The following is a 21,932-nucleotide window of genomic DNA, read 5'->3' as shown; positions in this document are numbered from 1 at the left end:
TTACCATTCCCTATACCATCTTCCGATTTCTATCCAACCATCGAATTCTCGAAACAAGAATCTCCCGCGCTTTTCAGCCGGTTGAGGAAAGGGAGGTAAAAAGCGAATATTCCCCTGCGGACGATACGTCAGGAGTTTGCAAAAACGCAATTCGTCGAGTTACGCAATAGCACTGCCGAATCATCTCCGACGGCGTTTACGCACGAGGGCACACGAGAGCCTGTCGAGGGACGACCAAGGTCGGGAATAAGGCGAATCTCGGAATCGACGTCGACAGCAAAAATTGAGATTTCGCGGGCGAAAGTACGGGCCTGCCGACGTATTGATTCTCGGTCGGTGCGGAGAAAGAGAAAGAGCGAGAGAGATAGATAGAGAGAGGGGGGGGGGGCAGCAACGCGCCTGTGCTCCGGCAACCGTTGGTTCGTTCACGCAGACTGAGAGCTTGAGCTCTGAGCGAGGGCGAGAGCGAAAGCGAGAGCGAGAGGACGACAGATGGATACGGGGTGGGAAGTCTCGTGCGGGAGTGAGACCGATTCCCACACAGCCGCGCACACCCGTTTCCCCGTGTGGATCCTGCCACAGCGAGTGGCCGTTTCCCCGAGTCCAGTCTTCCCCTAGGCACTCGACAGGCCGGTACCTGTTTCTCTCGAAGCCGACACACGCGCTTCGTCGTCCTCGCGCGCGCACATACACACACACACACACACACACACACACACACACACATATATATATATATATACGCACATACCACCCTCCCTGAATATAGATACGCTCCATCTACTCGCTCAATCACTCACCCTCACTCGTCAAACTGGGTATCGCGTACTCGCGTTACGGACACGTGTGCTAAGTGCGCGCACACGCGCAAGTGATACGCGTAGACGTATCGCGAACCGCATTCATATTCTCTGAAGACATAACAGGCATAGGCGTACACCATGTCGCGCACCATCGGCGACGCGTACATAAGCGTCTAATCGTATACGCGAGTTATAAGGAAGAAACGCCGGAGAAAAAGCGCGGAGGAAATCGCGCGCGGGTGCACACGCACCCCACATGTCGCCCATCCACGCTGTGTACGCGCGCACGCGAGACAGCAGCGAGTCGTGCACCCTTAACAACGAGCGGCAATCGTCGTCGTCGTCGTCGAGTATCAATCGCCAATCCGCGTGTAAGCCGACCACTCTTCGCACATTGTCGTAATCTTCCGATTTTCCGAAAATCTATCCCTCGTTTCAAGTCGCGGATCCTTCCCTTCGCGGGAGAGAAGTGGAGATAGAGATCGGCGAGAGAATAACGATTATTGGAGCGCGTCAAAATTCGGAATTCCCGAGATACGCCGAGCGTCGCGACGGCGGAGAGAAGATCCTCGGCTCTACAAAGTAGAGCGTTTCTACTATAGTCATCGAAATAGCGTGTCAACAACGATCGTTCGAAGGAGAGGACGAAATTAGAAGAGGCCTAAGAGAGAGAGAGAGAAAGAGGAAAGTCGCGAAGAGAGGCTCAATCTTGCTTCGTCGTCGATGGGGTCATGCACCTCGTCGAGAGGGTGACGGCAAACTTGCAAGCGCGAGCTCGGCTCCGAGTAACGATCTGGAGAACAAGTTCTGGACCTGTAGCAGCAGCCTAAACAACCAGTGATCTTCCTGCAGATATATATATATATATATATATATATATATATATATATTATACATATTGTATATATGACTCAACCGTCGCACGCGCGTCTATTTTTGTTGCCACCATCGCCCGCCGCGCGTAAAAGCGGCCTAAGAAAATGCGGAATATATCGAGGAGTTTCGAAATTATCACTTGTTAACGAACACGAGATCACCTGCACCGAAAGAAAGAGAGAATAAGAGAGAAAGAGAGACGAACGAGTAATATTTCTATACGTATAAGAAAAAAGAGCACGCATATCTTAATGACGTTGACGATTCATAGTATATATTTTCATCATACTTGGAGCGAAAGGCCGATGATTAAGGAGCGCAATGGCAAATAAGACGAAGATATAATTGACAAAACAATCGTGACAGGCACAATAATAAAGGACCTTAAGAATACAATATATTAGAATTAACACACGGTACACAAGCGATTACGCAAAGACGTATCGTCGTGCTTATTAAGACTGTAGATCGGGCCCCGGTGGGTTCGTATCGTTGAACTTTTGTATGCCAGCGGTGTATTATCGACGAGGAAGCATGTACGAGGGCGGGATGGCCGATGAGCAGGTATGCTCCCGCAATAACGATCCACGAGCAGCCCCCATCGGGATTATCATAAGTTTCGTCTTACATCGATCCCATCGCGGAAGTAATTTCTTTTTACTCGTCATCGCGTCGCGATAGCTCAATTGCGTAAAGTCCTCGTTCGCATCTCTTTTTACTAAAGGCGATAATAATAAATCTCATCTACAAATGTCCTAAATGCGCGCATATACGTGAATAAATAAAACGTGAATCTAATGTACAATATATACATACATATAATGTATACTCGCTAAAGTAAAACTACATCGCTTTCCCGCGTCTACATTGCTATCTTAAATCCATTTCATTATATAAGCTTCTTTACATAAAGATGATGAAATATACGTATGATAAGTGAGATCCTTTTAATATTCTCAAAATAAATCAAAATGAAATATGACGGATATATATGGCATAATTCTAGAATAAATTTAATCATTTAATGAAGAGCCTTTAAAAAATTCTTCAAGAAATGGGCAGTCGAGAAAAGAGACTTATTGTTAGAGAAAATGTCAAGTCTCTTTAGAATCAGAGGGGTACGCTCTGTTACGGTTTACTAGGAGGGTTACTGTCATTTATCGCGTTGGTGTAACCGAAAGCTGATTCAGACCCCTTTGTTCCGCCATAGAAAGAAGAAAATTAATGAATGTCTAAAAAAGCTCGAGCTAAAGATACAGAACTATGATTTACTTTCTAAATATATAATTTTTCTTAGCTTATCTCGGACGGATTACGTGATTCCATAAATAAAATTATTTTGTCGAAGACAAAAATACAACGTTCTTCATAAACTATTCAATCATAATTCAATTAAATAAAATATTTAAAAAACGTACGATTCCGAATTCAGGATATTGATAGACGAATATATTGTATGACCAAAATAATGAAAGATTAATTAACAGAAAATACAGGACAGTTATTTAATTACGTTAAATTTTAGAAACAAAAAAAATGTATTTATGCTATTTTGAATTAAATTGAAGAAATAACTAGGTATCTATATGTTAATATAATTCTATGCGCATTCATTATTTCTCTAAAGTATTACGTTGGAAATGCCCGCAAAAGTTGAACTCGTAGTTAAAAAATAAAGTCATCTCGTTCTAGGATGATTTTTCGCGGAAATAATGTGCAAAGAAGCCAATGCATACAAATTCTCTCTCTCTCTTTTTTTTTTTCTATTTGTACATTATATCTACACAAGTAGCGCAAAATAAACTTTTATTATGAAAAATTTTACGCTTTAGCTCACTTTGAACATTAACTGTAGGAATAAACTTACAAAAAGAAAAAAAATTTTCATAATTTATATCTTGAAATTGTTCTGGGTTAAAAACGTTATTTGAACATGACCCCGATTCTCAAGTGCGCGTTATCATGATTCATTTGACGAGTATTACTTAAAGACGGAAGATCTTTTATGAGCGCGAACGTGAACGATAAAGGTCATTAATCAGCGTCAAGTTAACCGTGATTGTTTTAAGGTTATTCTTGTGGGACACACCCCTTAAGAATATAATAACGCGAACCATATTTTACCACAATCGAACAGCTAGAATGCAGATCAGATTTATAGATGAAAAATTTTCGCTATAAATCCTGGTAGAATCTTCCATATGGAAAGAGAGCGGATTGTATGGTATATGTTGCGTCTCGAAGTATTTGCGATGGGGTGGATTCGTTATAATCGATCTTTCCCGGAGCTATCGATATTTACAAGCGAACGTATTTTACCTTCTACATAAAATATGTATATTGTATGCGTCGAAGCGAGGAGCGAAACGAAAATTCATGCGATTAAAGTCGCAGCTCGATAGCAAGTGTAATTGAATTTAGCGATATCCAAATTAAAACATCAAGCGAACGCAAGAAGCAAAAATAAGACGTCACGCATATCGACGTTTTTAAAATAACATTCCCGTAATTTCTCGAAATTATCCAAAGTTCTCGTATCTATTTGTATCCGCGATATTTTGCGATAAATTCATTCGACTATCAAACTTTCGTGAGCGTAGAATTACAATTGTAATTTTTCCGCAAGAAATTCTTATCTTTCGTTCGAGTGAAACTTGATCAGCATAAGAAGTTTTCAAATGTTTATTTACGTATCCTCTTCTTGAGAATTATTTTCAACGAGCCTTGCAAATAGCCTTGCCCCGCTGTCTCCTACTTCGTTCTACATACATGAAACGCTATCGAACCCTCGAACCCTCTCATATTGGGACGGGTTTTCCCGGAGGAAATTATTCTTGCAACACACAATTTCGTATGCCGTAAGCGAAGGACTGAATAAAAATTTTAACTCGATTTCAAGGTAGAATTTAAAATTGTCCATCGAGCAACGAGTTTGAAGCAATTTTGCGACAAAATCAGATGTCGGTAAAAGTTCCTCTTAACGTACAGTAATTAATAATTACGTAAGAGAATCGTTTTACTTGTCACAAAAATTATATATATATATATATATATATATATATAATATTATTTAAAAAATATTATCGCATTCACAATGCGATCGATGCTGCGCTATAGAAAAAAATAAAGGTACATATTTTGCCTTCAACACTTTAATCTATTTTAATAATAAAAATCATATGTCTCTTTGTAATACATGATTGCACACAAAATACATGTATATTTTAAAGATTTTCCATAATATATTGAAATCTACAAAATGATATATGTAGATACTTTATATAAATCAACATTTAACGGAGCATATTATGCTTTTCCACGAACATCATCATGAAAATGTTAATTATATTTGAAGAATTACATTTAAAGATACTCGTAACACATATTATACAGACACACTAATATATATTAATAAAGTTGCGAGGTGTCGAGGATAAAAGCGGTAAAACGCGTGACTTATCCGGAAAGCTCATCTGTACGTGCTTTATAATTTAAAGTCACGCAAGGCTATTAACACTTGCGTCAAGCTCGCATAATCCACGTGTCGGCCTAATCTTTTCACGAAGATCGCAAATTATTGCGTTGGCGCGCTTCAGCGAAAGCCTTTATTTATGATTTTAGCGCGTAAAATTTTAGCGTCATATACACACGCGCGACTTGCGTAAAGTACGCAATTAATCGTGCATCTTGTTTCGTAGTGGAAGCTCGGTTTGCGTTACGCTCGCGAGACGAGTCACGCGGAAAGATTTATGCGCCATTCGCACGATAGTAAAACGGCATAGTTGGTTCTTCTATCGCAACAAAGCTTGCGATCTTGAACAATTTTCAACGGATAAATTAGTGTATCATTCGTAGAGAGAGTCTCTCCGCCACAAACATTTTATCGTACTTTATCTAATTTGATGTGTTAATTAAAAACCCATACTTGGATGGTTTATGTCAAGTGATAATAACAAAAATAATTGCAGAACATATAGAAGATAATTATAGAATTTTAAGAAATGTTATCTTATAGAAAGATGAAATTTGATATATTTAATTCCGCTACTAATTTCAAACAAAAGTAAACATTTAACAGCCTGGAACAATCATAATATCAAAATCACGATTAGTCGGAGAGTTTGCTGATTTGTGTGAGAAAAAACGTGATAAATTAAAAAATTGACACAAGACCGCTTAAATTTCCGAAATTAGCATCGTATAAAGGATATGCCATGAAAGTACCATGTTTAATCGAATCCCCTTCAACGCGACAGTTTCGAGGAAAGAAGAGAATCTTGGCATATCTACGGAATCGCTTGGAATCCAATCACGGATAAACGGATTACTTTAACCCGACCTGCTCTATCTTTATTTATACAACAACATCGTTAGGCGGAACGGATCATATGAAAAGGAGGAGGGAGTCCTCATAAAATTGATTCGCCATTCAATTACAATGAAAAATCATACATGATGCATATCTTTCAAGAATGTATTTATTCGACAAAATTTCATTTGGAATACACGAGCACGTTTTCCGCTAAAAAAAAAAAGAAGAAAAATTTGATTGTTCATAAAAAATACTTTTCCGTTAAAAAAAAAAGATTGAAAAATAGGACATTAAAATTTTTATAACGACATTAAGAGAAAACGAGTTGTCAACCGTTAACTTTTAAGTTAACTACCCATTGTAAAACATCGTATACTCGGTATAAGCGCTTGGTGATCTAGATAATTTAATACATCACGCGTTATGACGCATATAAATTTTTGTATGGCGATTCACCAAGCTCGTTCAACAAACTAACATAAACTTTGCGTCAATAGAACTTTCGCCAATGATTACCTATAAATACAGGTATCGTCGCACAAAGCGCGCGCGCGCTCCATTAAATGCTTTTGACAAATAAATGCTTTTACGTGTAAATAAAATCATTTAATGGTGGATAATAAGTCACGGGACAAATTAATTTAAATAAAATTTCCAAGCTTCTCGTATGAGAAAGGAACGAGAATATACCGCAGAGAGATATACATACATATGTATGATTAATCAAATAATATTGGAATGTATCGCAAAATTTCATTATCTCGATCTGTACATTTTAATTTTGCGAAGATATACTTTAATAATCGATTTTTAATTGCCGCACAATTGACATGTGCAAATGTGTGAAATGGTCTCAATTTCTCACGATCGCCCGAACCTCGATGTGTATGTTGCGGCGTTACTCTTGAAATGGAAACAGTGGATTGTAGTAACAATGGCTTCATTCGACAACTGCGACTGAATTCTCCAAATTAGCCCGGCTCTTTGTTCGCGATTCGTTCGTCGCGGCCAATGTTACGCTCATATATGTTGGATCAATTATAGGATCGTCCGTAGCGGAGCAAATTGTCCCGATAACTCGTTTCCACAGATTTGCCATTTCTCGTTTAGCGAAATTTCAACGTCGGAGTCTCGGTCTAAGCTAATCTCTCGCGTATCCTACGACATTTATTTCCTGCCCTTCGATCTTTTCATTCGTAGGTCGAGAGGTAAATTTTCATTTATACCCTTCGATCACCCCGTGTTTCCTCCATTTCATTGACGTAATCTCCCTTTTCTGTCGCAACGGGAAATTGGATTGAACTAATCGCGGCTGATCAAAAAGCGCCTTTCGCTCATTTCGTTCATTTCGTTTCACGCTTGTCCGATTCGAGATTTGCGAAGAGAAAATATGTTTTGCTTATGTACTGTTGTCGCCAGCAAGATCGGCACCATCGAAATTCCTAACAAAGTAACGCTTGTACTGTGACTTGGAAAGGAAAAACTGACACGTTTCTCTTTTGAAAAATTTGTACCATTCAAATTGTGCGACATCAGCGCAATCACGTCGCTATTTGCTGTCAATTTCGCTTTAAATTGAACGTTTTACGAAATATCTCGTTTAAAGTCGAAACACAGCGTATTCATAAATAAATGCATATCCGTTTACAAAAGACAAGACAATAAGTGATTTAAAAAAAAATTGCATCGTAATGCTATTAGGTTTCGCAATCTAGACAGAAGGTTTAGATTGTCGTAGAACAAATAAGAAGCGAAAAATCTTGCCTAAGACGATAAACCAGAAAGAAAATAGTGAAATAAAAAAAGCCCGAAAACAGACAACCGTAGACAGAATGAAAGCTCCTACATATTTTATAAGGATAAGAAGAAACTTGGCAGCTACGCTACAAATTCGTAATCGCGCGTATATAATATTCTCTTTTCTCAAGAGAAGAGAAAAGAAATAATCGAAAAACGTAATAAGAAAAAAAGGATTAAGACGAAATACAAATAAAGCTTCGATTCGTGCAGCCATAACGAGAGATTTAAATCGGTTAGCACGATCGCTAAGCTTTCTTTTCTTCGCAAGATACTTTGCGAAGGAAAATTAAAGACAGAGAATTCATAAAATCGGATGCTCTTTATGGCTCTTATCAAATATTTTTCTGCGCGAAGAAAAAGAAAAAATTTGCGGATAGTGTGTCAGTCCCTTTGTGTGTTTCCTCTTATTATTTAAAAATAAATTAAATTCAAATGAATCGATTTAAAATAAGAGAGCAGAAGCACAAAGCATTTATTCTTAAATATCGACCTCGAAAAATTTCGTTCATTAACACTCCCTTGTTTGAATGTTTAAAGAATTTCTCAGTGACTTATACAAGGGCGCCGATTTTTCAATGTTAAACGAAGCGATACTTCAAGTAACAGCAGGAGGCAGCCCATCGCTCTTTCGTTACCGCGTTTCGCATACGTAAAGCTTGTTTTCGTTACTTACTTTTCGGCACAAATGAAAGATGAAACAGAATAAAGATCGATCATATATCTACTTTGGTAATATGACGGGGCATTAAGTAAAATTACAAAATGTGTCGTGGCTTTCTTTGAAATATGAACACGTCCACACATAAATATGTATGTATCTCAATAGTTTATTTTTTTATACCTGAAAGAGATGGCAAAGAAAATTCACTTTTCGAAAAGAGATGAGATTTTCAGGACCAAGAAAAGAATTCAAGAATATAAATTATTCAATCGTCATCTTCTCTGACAATATTATTGTTGTAAATGTACATTTAACGATCATTTAAATTAGAAATACGAGAATAATACGCTAGCTATTTATGAATAATTACACAATTTCTGATTATGTGTCACGTTGCAACGTTAATGAACATGTGGAGTTACTCAAACGTATTTATTGAATGATCGTGACGGCATGAATCGAATTTCTTTTGACAAAAGAAAGAAAAGAGTCCGTATAAAGAGAATTTAAAAAAATCTTTCCTTTATTTTCATATTCGATAGATATTATGTTGATAAAGAGTAAAACATGAATAGTCAGCTTTTCAGATATCAATGTCGATGAATGATCGCAGAGGTAGAACTGTAAGTAAACTTTTAAACGTTTCGAATTAAAGACAGATAATATTGATTAATATAATTAAGTACATATATATATATAACTGATAAATATATATATATAAAATTTGAAAATATATATAATTTCAATTAAAAATATATTATTTTTCATAACCGACAGTGTTAATAAACATTTCGGTTAAGATATTGAATATCGTTTCTTCGTAACATGTCACGACTGCAATCGCGGGATAAGTTATTCTCGTACGTCATAATGTCAGGTATAGTCGTCGCGTATTAGAAGGATAAATTTCACGAACCGCCTCCGCGTCACGGAACGTAAGTCACGTAAATCTCGAGTTCTCGTTACAATAAAGAAGGATCGGAGATACGTCGAAAAATGCCTCGACGCGACACCAGAATCGGATTGATGACATATCTCGCCAACGAAATATTCACCGATGGATATCGAAAATTCCGCGAATAAAAAGCCAGGAGATGAATCCCGCGCGTGAAAGCGATTAACCCTATCGTCGATAATACTCGAATCGATATCGTCGCCGTGAACTTCGTCCGAATTAAGCGTAATAATTCGACGAGGAATGAAATACTATCATGTCGACGAATACATAAATTCATAGACCTTCGAGACTTCGTGCAAGGCAATCGATCCTTTTTGCGAGAACGAATCGCTATTTCAATTATTCGCCCTTTATTCGCGCACCATTCGCAGGAAAATCATTGGAATTTCAGGGTTGCGGAAAATGAAGTTTCGACAGACGGAAATTATACAAAATTAATACACTGTACTTTTCGCAAGATATGCACTTTCTGCGGGCCTCGTTACTAGTGTCTTGCAAACAATAGATATCACACAGGGAATCTATTATTAAAAATATAATATAATGTTCACATAGAAATATAACGCGATAGAGGCGAGAGATGCTTTACAATTATTTCTTCTCTATCTATAATTTTGATTTTGGTTATAAATGATTCTGATATTTGAATAAATATGCGTAATTCATGAAATTTATATCTCCAGAGACATAAAATATTATTTAAATTATTTAATTACAGTGATGTTTTAAAACATTTTATAAATAATAACAAATCGCAAACAATTATTGTAAAGTGCATAACGTACCAGTGCCATGAGATGTATGGATTATTCGTCAAAAGAAAAGAAAAAAAAAACAGCAATGCTTTGAGATATTTCATCTGACGCTCGTATAAATTGAACAATTTGTTCGGGCCGGAAAATAAAAATGTTCAAACGCCCGCTGGGAAAGGAAATTCGCAGGATCCGGATAAATAATATCACAGTGGCTGAATAAGACACACTTTCTCTGTATTGCACCATCTCTCTTCCGAGTGGAACGCTATATAACGCGATGCGTTATTAATTCTTTCGCAAAAAGATAGAAAGCATTAATATTGAACGATCGATGTGAGCGAAACAATACTTAATTAAGCTTTAGATAACCGTGCAATTTATCGATGTGATTGACGTATCCTTCTTTCGCTTACACCGATCATTATATATATATATATAGTAGTTATTTAGCCTCAAATCGATATTATTACAGCCGAGTTTCGACGTCGCATAGAATTACGCAAACGTAAGATAATACCGCGTAAAATATAGCTTTATCCAGAGCGCGCAAGCGTGTATGTTCCCGCACACAATCAACACGCAACGAAACCGTACCCTCACAGATTCCCCGCTCTCATTCGCATAAGGGCATAAGACGATCGAATCGAGATGAATGGAGTTACGTATGTGCGTGCGGGCCGGCGACAGTGTACGTGCCTGCCAAAGTTGAGAAGTAACGCGTTACTTGTAACGTCGTTACCGTTACAGTTACTTTTTTCTATTTGTAACGGTAACGGTAACGTCGTTACATTTTTACAGTAACGAATTAGCCGTTACTTTTATCGTTATTTTTTTTCGTTCCTTATTATCTTATATCTATTCAATAGATGTAATAGATTTTTGAAAAATATTTCGTAGCCTTCTGTCATAGGCTGCATTCCGATAGTCACTGCCAGTACTGAAAATCTATAGTAACGTAAATTATAGATTTTACAAATACCGATAGTGAATATTGGAATACACTCTTAACAATATCAATATTTAAAAACAATGTTTGATAAAAATTTTCGACAAAATCGAAATTCGTAAATTACGATTTAAATTCCTATAAAGATAAGTGTATTAAAGAGTAAAGATATTAACATAAAAAATGAGAATCATTAAATAAGTTTAATATAAAAAAGGCTCGGTATATAGAGACTAATTTAGAGTTTTTAATTGTAACATAGATTATTACATTTAATATTGTTTATTAAATAATTTTATAATCTAATAGCTTATTTTACAAAAAACAAAAACATAACGAAAAAGTAACGAATCGTTACTTTCCAAGTAACGGTAACGGTAACGCGTTACTTTTATAGAGTAACGTTCCCAACCCTCAGTGCATGCATATATTCGTCTCTCGACGAGACAATAGCCCGGCCGTTTGTTCTCCACATCGATCCACATTGCTCCTTTTTCTCACCTTCGATCGAGGCCCGCGTCTATGAAAGAGGAACACGAGGGCACACGAACGTGCGTCGTTCGATTGTCCGGAAAATGCAGTGCAACTAACTACGCTAACTTCGTGAACGCTCAGAAGACGCGTCGGGTCCTCCGACGTATCAGTAGCTACAGAAGCTATCCCGGATTCTACAATTCTATGCTTAATGCCACGTGTCGTTGCGATTTATAGCGACGCATACGATTTGTTGGATTTCTTTTTTAAATCGGAGCTCCTAGGCTCTAGAGATGCGACATTAATTAATGAACACCAGTGAACGCAAACAGTTTGCAAACACTCGAACGTTTAAAGGCGAGGCAACGTCGAGACATTTATTCGTCTTAGAAAGATATTGATTAGATGGCTGCGATGTATAATATAACCGCACGATCTTTTAACCGTTACTTTACTCGTTTTTATCATTGTGTTTAATCATGATTTTTTTCAATATGTTTAGATATAGTTTATTTTTTGAGAAACGCGCTTCTCGCGCGCTCATCGAAATGCAATATGTTTACAGATTTCCACGTTAATCTCGCACAGAGAACGGCCGCTATGCTCGGACCGGAGCTTGCGAGCAGTCGCCAGAGTCGGCCAGGCGGTAAATTTGGCGGTCGAGAGATTCGTGACCGTCGGCGAAACCATCGCGGACGACAACCCGGAGATCAAGCAGGATATGTACGAGGCTTGCAAGGAGGCGAGGGTTGCCGGTAAGTGCATAAATAACGTATAATTATTATGCCTAAAAAAATGATGGAGTAATGCAAATAATTTTATAAATAAAACATTGAAGCGGCTGCTGATATATTCTGAAATAAAATCGGGAAGTGCATTGTTTTGTCGTTTAAAATCTAAAAATTTACGATAGTCATCATTTTCGTTAAATCCTTATATTCGCAGTAATATACGTAATATCATTCGGGGATTTACTATTATACGTTATCAGAAGACTTCCATTTTCGTAAGAAGATATACATATATTTAAATATATTATTTTTACGATTTGCTCGCATTGAAGAAAAACGACTGTCATCACATGGGAGTTTCATAGAACACGGAACGTGAAAATTATGCGGCATGACATAAATAAAAATTCAATGCAAATACGAATAGCACGATAGTACATTAATCAAAAGTTATGACAATGCAAACGTATCCAATTACAGAGCAAACTCATATTAAAACTTAGCGTATTTCACGCCACACATGCCAACATCGTGCATTATATAATTTGGGATTATGAGAAACCGTATGTGTATTGCCTAATGAGGAAATAAATGAAAGAATTTTGTAAATTAATGTAAAATTCTACTTTCCCGGAGATTATGAAGAAGAGAAAATTCATTTCGGTATAGCGAATGTAGTCTGTAATAATCTTATTCAAGGTATTACTGAAAAGAGTATCACGCTTACTAAATTTTAAATGCTAATTTTTAAATCCCACTTTTACCTGCGAAAGCAGATACAAATAATGTAAAAAAAAAAAAAAAAAAAAAAAGCGATAATGCAATAAAATTTCTTTCTTCCGGCTATTACATTTTATCGCGATAATATAATGTATAAATATCTTAATACTTTAATCTAAATTTTTTTATAGATATTAGTTTGTGTGAGTTTTATTGAAAACTCTGTATTCTTGCAAAAGAATATATTTCTTGAGAAGAAATTTTATTATATTTTACAGCAAGCTCGACATTTTCTTGTCCCGCGAACCAGAAACAAGCAGATATTTCTTTCTCATCGATATTTAAAAAAAAAAATTATACCGTAGATAAACTCTCGCAATCGGACAAGAAATTCATTTGCACGTTATATCTCGTTAGCAAGAATATTTCGATATTCGTACGAATGGAGGGAAATAATAAATGGAAAATATACGATTCCCTCTTCCATTTTTAAACTTGACATTACTTTTGAGTCGTAAATTCAAGACCTTCGAATATTCCCCGTCAAATAGGTCACGAAAATTAGATTCGCGTAAATTCGAAATAAAATAACACATCAAGGGTCGTCCTCGGATGCGGTTTTACGATTCTCGTGCCACGCGAAACGACCGATGGTTAGGTACTTCTTTAGCGCGTATCTTAGCTATCTTATGTTTCTCTTTTCAAGAGGAAAAGAGAAACACGCGAGCAATGAAATATTTCACGCGACTATCAAGCGTTTTAGTATAGTCGTAAAAGCGTACATCTTCCTGAATTACGTCGCGTAAGAGAAAAATCTTAATTAAAAGCATTCGAACGCCAACGTCTCGAATAATCGGAAGAAAGAAATCAGAAAGAGAAGAAATTGTACCCGTCGTATGTAGCCTTGTGCAGACGATCGCACACGAGACGGAAGAAAGCTCTGCGAAGGATAAGACTCCGTGACCTTTGAATACTCGTCACACTCCGTCTAAGTCTTATCGTCTAGCGGCTCTCGGTAGATTATATCTTCCCGTATCTCTTCATGCTAGGCTGCACATTGCAGAACGGCGTATCCCGCGGCTGCTACGATGTGCGAGAAGCGTTGCGCGATGACCCAGTTTCACTAAACCTTGAAAAAGGTTTTTCGTCACCTACGTATATAAAAGAGCCTCGGTCGTATCCTCGCCAAATAGCGGACAGGTAACGGCCCAAGTAAGGATCGTGGATATTTCTTTCCGGCACACCTGTTCGCTCTTCGGAGGGAAGAATTGTACCACAGGGGAAAGAAACGCGGTGGTCTTCTCGCGAAATAAATATTTCGCGCCGCAAAATTGAATATCTCGGAAAAAAAAAAAAGTTTTCGAAACGATGCCCGATTCGATTAAGAGTGCAACTGAAACTGTAATTTGAAGAGGAAAAAACGGATCAACGCGCGTGATACGAAATAGAAATGGAAATTCGTTTGCGGCATCCGATGCAAGAATGCAAGTTATTCCGTAGTCATCGATTTTGCGCTTAAAAGGAAAGCGGTGATAAATAAATGATAAACCGAGAGAGCTTTCGTTACAATAACCGAGGTCGAACATACGTCCGTACAATGAGAAAGGAACGTGTTCCGCGAAATTGAAAGATCGATTCCTTCGATGATAAGATGAAAATTCGTTTACTAAATTACATTGAAATTACTCGTTGGAGCGTATACGAGAGACGTATCAATTCGAAATAATAAAATGACGTCGAAAGGGCACCGAGAGATATTACGTTGGCGATCGCGCAAAGTCATGCGAGCCTATCTGACTTGAAGAAATCGTTTCGCGTGATATCGCGTGTAAATCGGGCACCATAAGTGTATAACCGAGAGCTGCGAGCAGGATTCACTATGACACAGCACGCGACGAATTTATACAAATGGATTCTCGCGTATAGTTCTTCTCATCGATCGACGTGTGCCCCAGGTTTTTAGGTTGGGCTACGGCTTATTATCGCGAGAATCATTCATTTTCAAAAGAAAAAATCAAATAGGAAAATAATCTCTATGCAATGATCACATGTGTCAGGGATCGCGTACACGTTACATTCGCGGTAACGCGAATCTCGCGATCGAGTGGAAGAAGCTCGACTACTTGTATCCGAATACTTGTATGATTTATGCTCTCTTTCCCAAGATAACGCTATTTTCGATGCTTCGGCGAACTTAAACTCGCGCACGAAAACGGCGACGATGGGGAAGACGCACAAGAGCTAAGTCACTATAACGGAATACGAGCGCTGTAAAATATAAGCGGCGACATGCCAAATTTATACGTCGGAGTAAAGAGAAGGAGAGACAATACGCAGCAAGGATAAAGCAACGCAATGGAACAGTCTTTGCCCATCTAATTGCGAATACAAAGTGAACTTGGAGTCACCGCTTGCTCGACGCACTCGAGCATGGTGATGGATATGTATACACCGTGTAATTAATATATCCGGCGCTCGTTTCGAGTCGGGTGATAATTACTACAAGAATTATACGCCCGCGCCTTTTAGCGCGTTAATCTATAACGCTTAATGTCGAGCCGAAAATAATATCGAGCTCCTTATTAACGGCGATAGCGGCCCCCCCCCCCCCTGTCCTACGTCGTCGTGCTGGAAATGGCCGATAATCAAACGCGATACGGAGATGCGGAGAATCGAAGTTGAAATTCGGGATAATTGGTAATAAAACGGTTACATGCAGATATAAAAGCTGGAAATATCGTGACGCGGGGTGAAAATAAATTGTTCGAGAATCCAAGTATCGAACGCGACGGCGAGATCAAAGGGGGAGAGTCGGCGGGCGTTTTCAATGAAACGGGAAAATACCGACTAATATCGAGACACGCCGCGAAATTTGTAGTTTCAATTTGTAGTTGGCTGGCAACTGCATCGATCAGTGTCAGACGGTAACCACTTTCGTATAGTCACTCTCTCTGTGTGACTAGTCCTCTCGCGTAAACACATCATCCCGAGCTATTTTTATCCCGACTACCATTTAAGATCGGGTCAAGTCAACGTACGAAACATTTATTAACGGTAGCCGACAACGGTGTGGACAAACGCACACGTATAGAGATTTATGACCGTAGGCAGATATTTTTGTTTTATTCCCGTGTGAGATCAATAAAGCTGAAATTCGTGTTTTAATATGAAACAATGTTAATAAAACGCCCATGTGTAAATTAACGCGAACATATTCAATGTGATTGATGTAAAATTCGATTCGCTATATGCATATCGCGGTTAATTCGCTTCGTCGCGTCACCGAACAGATTAATATTCTCGACCGATCGATCGTGTAAACAACCACAATAGTTTGCGCTTTCGAAATTAAGCATCGGCGATATTCTTCGTGTATTTAATATTCGTACGATTGCGAATAGGTCGATGCTACGTTCATATAAATCCATTTAATGCCGGAACCAGCTGAACGATAAAAATGTTTCCAGTACACCGGGGCGCAAGAGAGCGATTTTATATTACGTGTCACTTGGGAAAAACGCGGCATAAATTCGCTCGACCTTCTTTGGTAACCTGAACAGTCAAAAGGCGCGTTCGGACGGAACCGTCGTCGTAAAAACTGCCGAAAGAAATAATAAATTCGTTTGTATTACGTAAAAAAGTATAAACGAAAATCGTTTATGTTATATCAAGATACGATTAACGAAGGAGCGTAAATATCCAGTCGATTTACCGTGAATTGATGATAAACGCGGATAAAGGTTTCGCTAACGAGTAAACTTGGAAAGTCATTAGTGACATTGAACTATAAGCCCGCGGTTATCATGGTTATCATGATAAAACGTCGTTCCGCTCTGTTTATTATAGCGATTTCATTAATGTAAAACCATTCGCACCGCGAGCACATCCGCGGATCTACATTACGGAGAGAGAGAGAGAGAGAGAGAGAGAGTTAGAGTAACGTAAAATTATTTTATGCATCGGTAGTTTGACGTAATTAAATCGGTGCCATAAATTAGCAATGTAGATTGCACATTTTGTACAAATAAATATGAAGTGTACATACTTTTAAAAATTAAAAAAATATTTCTATCAACTCGATATAATATTATACGTATGTATCGATAAAAATTTTTTTCGCTGATTTTTTTAAAACGGGAAATCAATTTCAACGCGTGTCGAAGAGCTGACTTGCGGTGTAAAACTACTTCTTTCTCTTTCGTATCTCTCATTTGGTTAATTATTACAGGATTACTCTAATAAGGAAGAATCTCGAGGAAATACGGATTGACGAATAGAAATAGGTATACGCATCATGTTTTCGCAGTAGACAGGTAAAGTTCATGATTTTGTGAACAGCGGCGAACAAAGTCGTAGTATTGATATGATTACTGTGATGATGATTGCGCTGTTATCACAAGGAAATGGTTCGTTTATGGACGCGGGACAGATCTCCTAATCACGCGAGTAATGCAACGCATAATTGCTCTTTCAAAGATAGCGATCGATATACATGTTTGTGAGAAATTTGTAGTTTACTCAAAATTCGCTAACGTGGTGATTTGATTTCCTCGTATGTTTCACCGCCCTTTCTCGTATCCATCTGATAAATCAGACGGATACAGCGCGTATAGCATCTCGACATGGATGTCGATGAATAATACGCGCGGTGAAAAGTGGTTCTTTTCATTCACGAAGAGCAAGAAATAAAAACACGAATGTCGATCTCTCGTCTGATCGTCCCGGCTCGATGCATCTTGTTCCTATATGTATCGTAAAAAAAGTGTACTCACGGGACACGCTTGTCGCATTCGAGCAATCTCTCCAATTGCAATCCACCGGATGCACCGGGATGAACCAATATCAGGATAAGTGACGTATGCTGCGATATGTTCAAAATATGTTGCGCTCGAGAATATCTCACCGAGAACCGATAACAAGTAGAGATCCTTTTAACGACATACCACTTTCACATTGTCCATTGTTTATTACATTTCTTTCGTGTTCTATAAAATAAGATTATTTAATATTGTAGTAATATAGCAATTATAACTTTAAACCTCTTTTTATAAAATTTCTCTATAAATATGGAATATATGCTATAAAAATACGCCGTAAATCAATGGATCAGCCGGATGATAAACGAGTATGTAGGATCTGTGCATTATGACTATTTTTAAATTAGGTCAAGATCTTTGCGCACTCGTAACAGTTAATCTGTATAAAACGTTATAAGACTTCCGTATCGAACTGGCTGATCTTACAACACTAGCAGATGGAAGAATAAAGGGCGATTTCTATACGGCACGATATATATGATAATTTTGAAACTTGCAACATGCAATTTATTAGAATGTAATACATAGAATGAAATGCTTTTCTCGTTGACTAACAAGAAAAGTATCCATCGACTAAAACGAAAAACAAACTCCGCCAAGGGGTATAATTTGCAGCGGTTTATGAGAAAAGTTTATATAAACATCGAGGTGATGAAGAAACTAAAGCTGAGAAAAATGAAATTTACGAATATAGTATTAAACGAAAGCCTGCAATATACGAGCGATGGAAAATTTAATCGAGAATTTTTTTAGACAAAAATGAATTTCATCTATCTCATATAAACATCGACTCAATAATTTCCCATAATTTCCGTGACGTAGAGGCGCAGATGTTATATTCATGATAATCTATTGTTCTCGATTCTCCCCGTAGCAATTTACGTTTAGGATATTGTTTAATGGCGATAAACAATTAGTACATGCTAACAGCCGGCGGTGATATCGTGCTTCGAACCAACTATAGCTCTCTAATTCAGGAAATAACTATTTAATGGTACAGTAATCCTCGCATCTCATGCTCCAAGTGATTTTCGATCGATGATGATATTATTAGAAAATGTTATGTACGTATAAGTGCGTCTTGGAAAAAGAGATACTCTCTGATGACAATTTTTGCGATGATTTTTACACGATGATATTGTTCTTTCGAAATGATTTTTATATCATTATCAAGAAATGAAATCTTAATTAATAAAATATTTTTATCAATATCTTTCTCTCTTCTCTTTTATGACTAAACGTTATACGATTATTTAAAAAGTATTAAATTAAAAAAATATATTATATGTAATTAATATTGTAGATTTCAAATACAAAAATTACATATTCCGATAAGTTGAAAAATATACATGGTAATTCCACTTTTGCCATTCAAACTTACTTATGCGCATAATCTTTTAACGATAAATCTAATTCGGTGCAAACATTGTTTAGATAAGGCAAACAAGTGGAGTAGCTAATTATGAGCGCACAAGAATACCCAATTATCCGTAGTCGTCGTACTTGAGTCGAGGGGCTCGATCATAATTAAATCAGTTACTCCGATTTTACGGTGACACACGGTAAAAAAAAAAAAGTGACATGTTTAATTCATCGGTACTCCCCGTCCATCGCGAAATTCGTTCGATCTCTCTTTCGCGAGAAAAGTTCTCGCCGTGAGAATTAACGGGCGAAGCTTTAATTTCTGCAGATGTATTGTATATATGAAATTAGAAAATGCAATCGATTATGTTACGCTTAGGTTCGGCAATCGAGAAATTATGCGAATGTGCCTTGGAGGACAGTCTGGCAGACCGAGGTTCCGTCGTGAGAGCTGCCAGATGTCTCCTAGGCTCAGTGACGAAAGTCCTTCTCCTGGCGGACATCGTCGTGGTCAATCAATTGCTCCACGCCAAGGATAAAGTCGCCCGCAGTCTCGGACGTCTCGAGAGCGTTTCGAATTTCACGGAATTCGTCAAGGCGTTCAGCCAATTCGGAGGAGAGATGGTCGAGTTGGCGCATTTAACGGGCGATCGTCAGGTGAGAATTTCTCTCTTGTTCAAATCGATATTTCACGGAATCATTTATTTTGATTATAATTTTTTCGTCGCGTGCAATTAATCAATACTATTTTACAATATAATACGGGGATCGAGATTCAATTAAACGTCGCATCACATTTTCTCAGAATGATCTCAAAGACGAGAGGCGACGCGCGCAGATGGCAGCGGCTCGACAAGTGCTAGAAAGGAGCACCATGATGCTCCTCACGTCCAGCAAGACCTGCTTAAGGCATCCCGAATGCCCGTCCGCGAAGGAGAACAGAGACACCGTTTTCTGCCAAATGAGAAGAGCGATGGATCTGATACATTATGTCGTCAAGGACGGGGTATTGGACTGCAGCGAGTCTCAATCCTACTCGAATTCACAGGTAAGCCGTTTTTATTTCGAACGCGTAAACTTTCGCTTGTGACGATGAAAATATCATTTTGAAATATCTGCGTCGCGTGAAAATTAATTTTATGAAGTTTAGTAGCAGAATAATCAAGTTGCAAAGAGTTACGGGATATTATTTATCAATTGCAAATCTTATTTGCAATATTAATTTATGAAACAACGCAAAATAGCAATAGTGCAATTTCAAAATTGATACCGTTAATAACGAGAAAATAATTACAGACACGAGCATGTCAAGAAATGCTCGTAATAATCGCGATTGCCAAACGCCACATTGACTTTACACATTCTTCATTATTCTGCTGCATCGAGCACGCATATTATGACCATATTGCGAGAATCGGAGAGAAAAGGCTGCGTAAAATGTTTCCGAAAACATTTGGAAGCATTCCAAAGAGACTTTGTCCGCCGAATTGTACGGTTTTAACACGACCTTGGTCCGCGCTCTACCCTTGCAGAACTTGTAAACGAGATATCGAAACGATCCCGCTATAGCACTACGACTCGAGAAACCATAAATAATGGCGCGATATCTGGTTTGGCATGAAATCGATAAGCGACCGTCGAAGATGGTAGAGGAGAATCAGCGGAATATGCTTTACGAATATCAATTATCATAGCAATGTACACACAATTAATTATCAACACATTACGTCTTTGATCAATGTGAACGCAATCGCTAATAATAATATACTTTAAACATTTTCTATGCTCATATATATAAATTCGAACATATTCTTTCCATCGATATTGTTCATCGATGCTGCTGTACATTAAAAATATGCAATAAAATCGACGAGCCCAGATTAAATGGACGATAGCAAAAAAAAAAAAAAAAAAAAGATCACCAGAATACTAGACTACAATAGAAAAAAAAATCTATATAACGGGAGGATGGAAGCGAAATGTGCGATAGAAAGTAGTGAAACGGACGATAAATAAAACTGCGAATTTCACTCGTACAAATTTTACTCGTTTACATACGAGTATCTAATTATCGCTGATAAATAACTTTGCAAAAATAATTGTAATTCGTAAATCGTTTGATTTTCCTGGAATCAAATTTACGTTTAAAAAAAAGCGAATACATGTAAGAAATGGCGAACATAAATTGCTGCTTGCAAATATTGTACATATCGTAATTTCATAACGAAAGTTTATATAAAAACGGTTTCCATTCCGAGACCGTTATTCGTATCTAACGATGAAAAGTTTTTATCGCTCGACGGTGAAATGGTCGCGGCGCCGGAAACGGTCGTCATAAAGAGATCGCGAATGTATTATCCGCGGATCCGTGCCAAATTTTGTGCGCTCGCATTTCCATATCGGCACTTCGATACGCGACGCTTTAATTTCGTGCCAAACTTTTTTTAGCATCTCAAATAAATGAGGGAAAAATATTTTACGATATATCTCACGCGCATAATACGCGCTTCCGAAAATCTCTCATTGTCAGTTCCTCCGAAGAGACAACGCAAGGTAGAGCTGGGTCACGATGAACGACCTTTAACCGTGCTAGAAAAATGCGTAGTCACCCTTGTACTTTACACTTAAGTACTACCCACTTTCCGCGCCATATAATCGATTCTGGAGTGATTGTGTAGACAAGCTGGCCAAAGTGGAACCCTCCGTAACGTGACATC

The 21,932-nt window shown here is 37.9% G+C and overlaps 1 protein-coding gene across 4 annotated transcripts in view; it reads left to right on the top strand.

Moving 5' to 3' along the window:
• Nucleotides 1-21,932, top strand: part of Alpha-catr (alpha-catenin related) — a 51,261-nt gene that overhangs the window by 13,993 nt on the left and 15,336 nt on the right. For 3 of the 4 annotated variants that reach the window (XM_070296663.1, XM_070296661.1, XM_070296664.1), the window contains exons 2-4: nt 12,151-12,340; nt 19,595-19,872; nt 20,021-20,263. In XM_070296663.1, coding sequence (XP_070152764.1) covers nt 12,151-12,340; nt 19,595-19,872; nt 20,021-20,263 — 711 coding nt within the window. Of the gene's footprint in view, nt 1-512; nt 2,244-12,150; nt 12,341-19,594; nt 19,873-20,020; nt 20,264-21,932 lie in introns of those variants that run through there. The other variant, XM_070296662.1, reaches the window with a different exon arrangement.

This window comes from Polyergus mexicanus, unplaced genomic scaffold (genome assembly GCF_030449975.1).
Source record: "Polyergus mexicanus isolate NDT 795.1 unplaced genomic scaffold, iyPolMexi1.0 SCAF_5, whole genome shotgun sequence".
In the NCBI taxonomy this organism is placed as follows: Eukaryota; Metazoa; Arthropoda; class Insecta; order Hymenoptera; family Formicidae; genus Polyergus; species Polyergus mexicanus.
The sequence above is the reverse complement of the archived record's forward strand: the minus strand, read 5'-3'. Positions and strand labels throughout refer to the sequence as shown.